Raw genomic sequence first — 8966 nt, 5'->3', positions numbered from 1 at the left:
GAGAGAGAGAGAGAGAGAGGGGCAGAGAGAGATGGATGTATATCTAGCCCGTGCCTCTCCTCTGCTGTCACTCAGTGCTTTGCCACTGACACGAGGAGAGACAATAAGTGGGCTGGCACAGTGAATATGAAAGGAGATGGCTTCTCCTGCTGGCTCTGGTCACAAGGAGACGCTGACCCCTGCAATTCAGACTCAGCTATTAGCCGCCACAGAGGTCCTCACTGTCTGAAATGTCAGTCTTAACAAGTCATTATTTATCATGTTCAGCCTTATGCGTTTGTCTGTTCGAGCTCAGTCGTATAGTCCAGCGTCTCTAATGAGGAGGCTGTGCCCTTGCTGCTTGGATAGCCCCGTTGTTGACTCTAATGAACCACCGTGGCCACTGCGTTTTGAATCCAGGGTCAGGTGTCAATCATGCGTTTGTGTTTATGGCGGACATTTACTGGCAGTTGAAGCGTGTCGTTTAAATATGAGAGTGAAAATGTGCTCTCAATACACGGGCACTCACAAAAGCAGTGGAGTAGAACGGGTGTGTTATTTGTTCGTGCTGGATATTATGGCTGTTCGCTTCACTCTAGAGGTGCTAAACATTACCGTCCTGCCGATGCAGCGAAATGATTCCACTTTCATATCTGAAGTATCGTGCTATTGTTCCACAGATGTCCTCGCAGAGGAAAGTCAATATCTGAAATCCGGGGAGCGTGTGAGGCGGATCGCTGCACTCCGCAAGTTCTCGAAACAAGTGAAGATCTCACCCTGTTTGCAGATTCACCCCACTTTTAACAAAGCTGTCAAACCCATTACTCTCCTTCACAACTCGTGTTCCCTCCTCCACTGACGCTTTACTCGGGTTTTGCTCCCTCTCCCTGAAATGTCTTTCCTTTAGCTCCTCTTTCCTTTGGTGTCATTTTCACCGTTCCTTTTTTAGTTTTTTCTACACCAATCCTCCGGGATATAGCTGAATAGAAATATCACCGTGCTCCAGAGCTACTCTCTACTCATTTTACCTGTCACATTCACACCGCTCACAAACCGCTCGCACTGTGCTTTCGGCCTAGCGCAAGGTGAAGAATCTCTGACGGTAATACTCTTTCCTCATTCTTTACCTCCTCTTTGTTCCATCACATGACACGTGTCTAGTTTCCCTTGTATTCCAGCAGAAGGATGCTAAGAGGGAACCCACGGCCACTTTCCATTTACAAATGAACGGACAGGAGATTGTTGCTGCGAGCTGCTGAAGTTAATTACACGTCACTATATTTTCAGCTCTCCCTCTCAGATCACTCTGTGGTCTAATGAGACAAAGACGTCGAGCACCGTCGCTGCCTTCATTTTCTTGCTGAGCATTATATAAAGTCAACATATTCCTTTTCATACCACAGTTTCTGACAATCCCGGTTCACGGCATACGGTCTGAAATGTATTCTTGTCCAATTTCACCTGCCTTCTCCATTCTACGCCCTCCCGTCTTTATTCATGGACTCCCGCAGGTGGTCAGGTCCTTATATATGCATACAAAAAATCGAGCCAACCTACCTGCGGGAGGGGGGGGGGGGGGGGTTTATCGAAGACTTTGTGAATAACGGGCCCGGCGAGGCCCCTGGGAACTCAGCTGACACGTAATTAAAGGCAGGGCTGACTGATTGACTGGCTCATTTTCATACCGAACGGTTAGAGAGGGGAAACAGACAGGCGGGCTGAGTCGAGGTCTCTTAAGGTAGACTGCTGATGAGTATTTCATGGCCACACTCTTAAAAATAAATAGAGGGGAGAGAGAGTCCCTCTGTATCACGCCCCCCACATGTCGCCAAAGATATCCCGGGCTCTGAAAGGAGGTTGAATCCATTTCCATAACCAAACCAGGATGGCACGAGACCTATTTGGATGTGCTTGACATTTCAGCAAAAGAGAGAGATAGAGGAAGGTGAGGGGCGAGGGGCGGGGGAATAGTGGTGGCTAACAAAGCGTTTTCAGCAGACCCTCCCGTCTGGGGGCTGACACACACACACACACACACACACACACACACAAGCAGTAGAAGTTACTAACAGGACTGGAAGCAAAAAGTGAAATTTCTTGTCTTTTTCAATTTGAAATGTTGATGCTCACGTGTTGATGAACCTCCCGAGCTCCTCCTGTATAGCTAACCTTCAACACATGATTACTTGGAATTGGATTAGTTACGTCTCCCTCTCATTCCACATGCAGCATGTCAGCGCTGCATGTGAGTGCCTTGCTCAATCTGTACCGTCCCGATGAAGAGAGCTCAGATAAGGATTTTATAACCCATAAAGGAGAGCAATGAGGCTGCTCTCCTTTCCAGAGCCTAGTTAAGTCCTCAGACGTCTGGCCGGCCTGTAAAAGCCACCGCCTCCCGGCCCTCCGCTGCCTAATGGCCCTGAAGGAAGATGAGTAAATGAAATGAAAGAGCACGAGAGAAACAAATGACAGTCGACCACTTTCCTTCACTCTAGACCTGATCGCATCACTGCAAAAAAAAACAACCTGGCAGCAGGTGCCACGCCCCGGGCCAGACCTGATCGATTGAGTGGGAGCAATCGATCAGGGCCACTTTGTCACTACAGTCGCTGAAGTTTTTTGGCCGGGGAAGGTTGTTTCCGTGGCGGCACCGGTGCCGCCGTCTGTGCTCGGCAGAAAGTCTCTTTTGATTTAGAATTGAGGCTGTTACTTGTTCCTGCAGGTAATTGGATTAAAAGCCAGAGGAGAGCTACAGGCAGGGGAGAGGGAGATGCAAGCGCTGCTAGAAATAATGACATTGAGAGTGTGAGTCTTTTACTTTGCCGGAGCAGTCTTTTAATGATTTATCCTGTCTTTTTTTCCTTCTTTTTCTTTCTGTGTAGGTGGAGGAGGAGGAAGAAGAGCGAAGGAGACAGGAAAGGAGGATCGAAAGGATAGAGCCAATAGGGAGGGCCGATTCCTCATTGGAACGTTCGCACGTGTTCAGTCTAGAGTGAGTGATCAACAACAACCCCCCGACCACCTAGATGACATACAGTATGTCTTTAGGTTGCTTCACCAACATTCTTTTAACTATATTTGTTTACCGGTTCTAGTATCTGCTTATGTAGATAGTTTTGATCTTATTTGGCGAGATAAGAGATATCTTTCTCAGATATATCTGCTGCCACAACAGACTTTTGTTTGCAGTGCTGTTCCATTTAAATAGATACCATGGCAGTGTTCCTGCTTTCATGGCAACTATTTTGTACCGTAGAAGAGTCCCTTTTAAAAACTGTTGAACAGTTTGAATTATGTGAAGTTTTAGCGTTTTTTTAAAGGGTAAATTTAAATCTTTTTTAAACAGGGTGGCTGCAGGAATCTCAAAACCTGGGCAGACAAAACACAACCCATCAACATGTCTAGATGACACCAGAGAGAGACCAGAGATTTTTATAATTTGAGCTTTTTATTTTTGACCTTTTAAATTAACACTGTCATACTAGAAATGTTAATAACTGCCAGCGCATCGTCACCAGACACCTAAACACAACCATGTGACCACATGACGAAGACAACACAAAGCAAACACAACGACCACGCCTTCCTCCATCAACATCGGCACACTCATGTGCATCAACGCTCGCTTGTGCTCATTTGTCTTCACGTCTTTATCTACACAAATTAACCTTCTCCCCCCCCCTCTACCTTCCACACACGTGGAATTTTCAATTAATCCGTCCACTTTTAGCACAACGATCTGATCTTAATCTCTTAATTGGAGTCTCCATTTGGGTCCCAAATCGACCCTGAGGTCCGCCAGCCTGACTTTGTAATGAATGACTTCATACAGACAACACAATGCAGCCTCCACCAATAAGGCCGCACCAACCCCCATCCCACACATCCGATCAAGGTCTTGTCATGTTTCACCGTGTCGTCTTTTATATCCCGCTTTTCTGCATTTTCTCGTCATTGTCATTTTCTTGTCGTTGTTGTTTTATTCACTCGTGTCTCTCCCCCCCCTGTGACTCCTCCCTCTTCTCGTCCCCTCGGCCTCATCCATCATCGTCCTGCAGAGGCCTGCTGAAGCCAGTCGAGGTGTCCAACGGAGGAGGGCCCCTGGGGATCCACGTATTGCCTCTCAGCTCGCAGGACGCCAGGTAAAAGAAAAGGAAATCTGAGCAGCTCAGTGTACAACAATAGCTAGTTAGTTTCGGCATCTCCTGCATCCTCTGTTTTGAAGCCCCATGGATGTTGCTTTTTATTTCACTATCACTCACATTTCTCTAGTTTCTCTTTTTTATTCCCCTCGTTTTACATGCTTGCTCCAGGCTGTCTTTTTCACTGACGCTTCTCTTTTATCCTAACCTATGTCCTCAGTCACAACGGTGTCCACACCGCTTTGAAGGTGATTCAGCTTGTTTCACCGCTTTTCTTTTGACTTTTTTATTTATTTACTTTTAAACGATGAGGAGTGTCGTTGACAGAGGACAAGAGGAGGAATGCGTCCCAGTTTACAGTTATTCCAGCAAAAGAATAAAGGGCAGAGGAAGCGGCCAGATGTAATCAAACTAAAAGCTTGTGTATAACACAGATTCCCCGCTGCACGCCAAGGGGCTGGCACACCACCAAGGTGATTGTGGCTACTCAGCGGCAGTGAGAGGGAGGCAGGGGAATGAGGTGAAAAGACAAAGTGGGGAGATGGAATGGGATGACATTTGAGAGAGAGAGGGAGGGAGAGAGAGGGGTTGGCTGTCATTGAAGATTGCTGCGTGTCATTTCTTTGGGACACTAATCCCATTGCTGTTTATAACCAAGTGTCAGGAAACTATATTTAGCTTTGACCTCGTGCGATTGACTCCCTCATAAGCTGTGGCACTTTTGAGTTATCCTGAGTCAGAGGAGGAAAGCGGTGATTCATGATGAGTGGCACCAAGCAATCTCGCTTAAATTAAAGTTCAAATCCAGCTGTTTATTAGCTATTATCCCCCGGCTCCTTATGTATCCCCACACAATCAAACTGCACCTTGCAAGATACAGCAGTAACGCCGCATGGCTAATCAGTTTCTTCCCCGTCCGCTAAGGTCGGCACTAATAGCCATCAGAGCCTTCAATTAACTTCAGACATGATAAGACTTAGCGTCTGGTCAGTGGGATGATGCTAATGGCCTGGCTCAGCTCTTTCCTGTGTGCTGGGCGCTAGGACAGGAGGCATCAGGCTCAGCGGGCTGTCATTAGTGTCTAGACCAGGGCCACAGGGGTCAGACTGGCCGCAAAACCAGACGGCAAACAAGCAACTGCAGGCGCTCCAGCGTCGCATTCTGCTCCACCGTACTGACATGAAGTAAGATCCAAGCAGGAGGGGGAACACAGTTACAGGAGAGAGCTCAGAGACTCCTGCAGGCAGTATCTCTCTCTCTCTCTCTCTCTCTCTCTCTCTCTCTCTCTCTCTCTCCCTCCCCCTCTCTCCCTCCCCCAAAAATGGACACACACACACACACACACACCTGGCAGATGCATTCTTTGCTTAATGAACTTCTCATTCCGTGACCAGTTTCAATTGTAAACAAACTGCGGACATAATTGCTGCGGATAAATGGATCCTGATTGGATTATTATTTGATTAAAGGCAGTGGATGAGAGCAGGTGGCCTCCTTCACATCACTTCTCAGCACTGCCGCCCGGCCACAAGATGGAGTCAATCCATACAACGTAGCACGATGCGGATGCTTGTGTTTTAGGAGCAGTGAGACTTGATCTTTTTCTCAAAAGTTTTGCAGAGAATCGTCTTAACTACAAACTCCTCGTGCTCATATCTGACACCTAATTAATTCACTGTCTCAAAGCCTGTGAGAGTGCCATTTAGATTTTGCGTTAGCTCTCCTTTTTTTCCCCAAGAACTTGATAAATATCTCCATAAAAAAAAACACCAGATGAGGAGGAATTGAGATGGCGGCGGTGCATTACTGTCATCACAATAATAGTGCTTTTACTAAATCATCATCTTCCTCAAATCTCTAAAAGATGCGGCTTTATCCACCAATCCTCCCTGCTGCTGCTTTGAATACTGATCAGGGATCAACCGAGACTCCTTTATCTACTGCGTCTGGCTTGCCACCACATCAGAAGTCATTAGAGTGTGTCCATGCTGTAATCTCCATTCGCAATACTTTGTTTTCAAGCTGCCAACACTTGTGGAGATAGAGCGCAATCATGTCTGCTTCCGCGCCGCCCGCAATTACTCTCTGTTCAACACACTTAAGCTGACCTGACTCAGCCGGCTCAGCCACCGAGAAAGAGGGAAGGGCCTTTTGTGATCCTTAATTTCAACTCGCTCGCTGAGGCCGTTCACCCCCATCGAGGAGCCGAGACGAGTCTGCGGCGAGGAGCGTGGATGTCCACGTTATGCAGCCAATTAGGGCAATGTTCCGAGGGTGGCCCCGTTTGGCTGAAATGCTAAAGAGCTCTGCTAAATCTGCCCTTGACGTCCGCGGTAAACAGGGTCACAATTTAAATGTGCTGTTGTTTGTGTGTCCAGTGGAAACGACAGGAGGTAACTGAAAATGACAAAGAGCATGTAGCCTGTGTCCTTGCCACTGATAAGCTGTTGATTTGCAGTGTTATCTTGCACATCTGAGTTTGGCTTCCAAATACTTCTGGCTCTGATATATTTCATCATTATTTTTAATTTCCCAAAAGTAAGCCCTCCAAACTTTTTGTCAGTTTATGCAAGGACACCAAACGTTTGCACTCAGTCAGTCTACCTGCTTCCTCAGGCATCCGACGCCTCAGAGACGGATGGAGTTTGTAGTTCTGCTGCGAGAGCACACATCAGATCTCTTTGCATGTGGTTATCCTCAGGGCCTAAAGCCCCAAGGAGCTCACTGATGTATTTATTTAGATGGGGGGGGGGTTTGAAGGTAAAGGTTGCCTTCTTTTCAAGGGATTGCTGAGCTTGCGCTGCCGTGGAACTACTCGGGTGTTTATTACGGCACCGCCGGCTCTCGTCTTAAGCTCCAGTGAAGGAAAGTGCAGCGATTCCTCTGAAGCCATAAGATGATCTCTTAGCTTGTTGGTCTGGATTACCTCAGACAACCCGCCCTGTCATTCTCTCAAACCTGCCCACAGAAAGGGTGGTCAGAGTGCAGGACAGAGCGACGGACACGGGCTTAAAATTGTGCTAGTAATGCAAGTCTTTATCTTGGCTTAGAGTTTGGAGAGTTTACTTTCGGTGACAGTAGGGTGCAAAAGTACATTCCTTACAACTGGGCTAAAGTTACTTCGTGAACTTAAATACTTTCTCTAAAATCTGAACTAATATCAACTCATTACAAAGAGATTTACCTCCTTCTTTGGATAACGCTAGTCACCTAGCTTATCTTTATATTCCCTTCTTTTCCCTCCTCCATGCCATCTTCTCGAGTCTTCTATGTCATTAACTCTTTTAAATACAAGGACGCGGGGTACAAGGCTTGCAACATGCCGCCTGCTGTTCAGTATATTGGAATGTGACTGTGTGCGGTGTATTTGATACAGTGTGTGTCTGAACGTTGTGTTATCATTTCCAGGACTCAGGGCTTGCTGGTGAAGCGTCTGGAGCGCGGGGGGAAAGCCGAGCAGGAGCGTCTCTTCCAGGAGAACGACTGTATTGTCAAAATTAACCAGGGAGACATCCGCCACCTGCGCTTCGAACAGTAAGCTCTAAAGTTGACCCTCTGCGGCTATGTTGGCTTTCACTAACTTCAGTATGCCCCCCTTCTTGTCAGGTCCTCTGAACGCCATGCTGGTTTTTTTTTCTTCCAAAGCCAGCACACATACGGCGTTATCCTGAAGCGCTGTCCTTCCAGCAGTTCATTCTGAGAGGCCCTGTGCTGGACAGTAAACAATGTCGCTGTTGATAAGTGGAGCCCAACCGTCAGGGAGACGGGACACCCACACAGCTGCACAATAAAACTGAAATATTACTGACTTTGTTGGCCTTCCTGTAATAGGTCTCAGTGACCTGCAGTCCTTCACCACTGCTTCGCACCGCCCTGATCCGAAACCACCTACACTCCTCTCTCAATTCATTTCTATCGATTCATCGCTCCCCATTCATTTCCTAAAGTGGAATGAAGATATAAACCTGTGACTTTTCCACCCATTTATACAAAGCCACCCTTCTTCCTCACAGACACACACACACACACGTACGCCTGACACACGCACAGCTACACCGAGCTATAACGTCTTATCTACACTCCTGCGTGTGTGTGTGTGTATGTGTGTGTGTGTGTGTGTGTGTGTGTGTGTGTGTGTGTGTGTGTCAGGCTGAGAAATAGATTGCTTCTCCTCCAGGCTGCCTTCTGGAGGCAGCGTACGGGGATCTGCTCTGCTCTCTCCCTTATCATCCACTCCTCCACGTGAAGAAATAGCCCTGATTCCTGCTAACGAAAGCCCAGCCCACAGTCATACTGGCCTGGACATAGTCATCTTAAAAACCACTGGGCTTATAGAGCCACCCTGCTGGATGACTGACAGAGACCAAGTTTGGAATCCCTCTGTGTTCAGAAGTAGAGACTAACCATTTATTTCTTTACTCTATTACTATCAAAATTCATTTTTATCTAGGCCTGGCATGTCTACAGTTTTATAAGCAGCTAATAAAAGCCCCTCGTAAGAAACCATTGTGATGAACTCCAGACTATCACGGTTACCTTCCCACATTATGTTAATGTATTCATCCGAGCGTGCACAGAGCCACTAAGGTTTTAGGATTTTGTCTTTTTTCTTTATCAAAACGATGCTATTGTCATTAGTAAACATCCCAGTTTCTTTCCAAGCCTTCTCTACTGTGAAAGAGGCTTACAAACCAAATCCACTAGGGAGTGATGTTTTTAGCGTTCCGCACGTACCCCCCCAACCCCACCAAACACTCGCTCCTCACCAGCATCCAAATGCATATGATGTTTGCTATTCTGCATGAAAATGAGGCAATGGAGCTAAACTTTTTCTCCCCGCCTGCC

General features: G+C 47.0%; 1 protein-coding gene across 3 annotated transcripts in view; it reads left to right on the top strand.

Moving 5' to 3' along the window:
* LOC116397197 (partitioning defective 3 homolog) overlaps positions 1-8966 on the top strand; it is a 314996-nt gene that overhangs the window by 128401 nt on the left and 177629 nt on the right. For all 3 annotated transcript variants that reach the window (XR_004213660.1, XM_031872427.1, XM_031872426.1), the window contains exons 6-8: positions 2862-2971; positions 4038-4121; positions 7530-7655. Coding sequence is in view for 2 of the 3 variants with exons in the window: in XM_031872427.1 (XP_031728287.1) it covers positions 2862-2971; positions 4038-4121; positions 7530-7655 (320 nt within the window). In the remaining variant the exon portion in view is untranslated. The remainder of the gene's footprint in view (positions 1-2861; positions 2972-4037; positions 4122-7529; positions 7656-8966) is intronic.

Source organism: Anarrhichthys ocellatus, unplaced genomic scaffold (genome assembly GCF_004355925.1).
Source record: "Anarrhichthys ocellatus isolate YVR2014 unplaced genomic scaffold, GSC_Weel_1.0 scaffold63, whole genome shotgun sequence".
NCBI classification, from domain to species: Eukaryota; Metazoa; Chordata; class Actinopteri; order Perciformes; family Anarhichadidae; genus Anarrhichthys; species Anarrhichthys ocellatus.
This window is presented reverse-complemented; position numbering and strand designations above follow the sequence as displayed.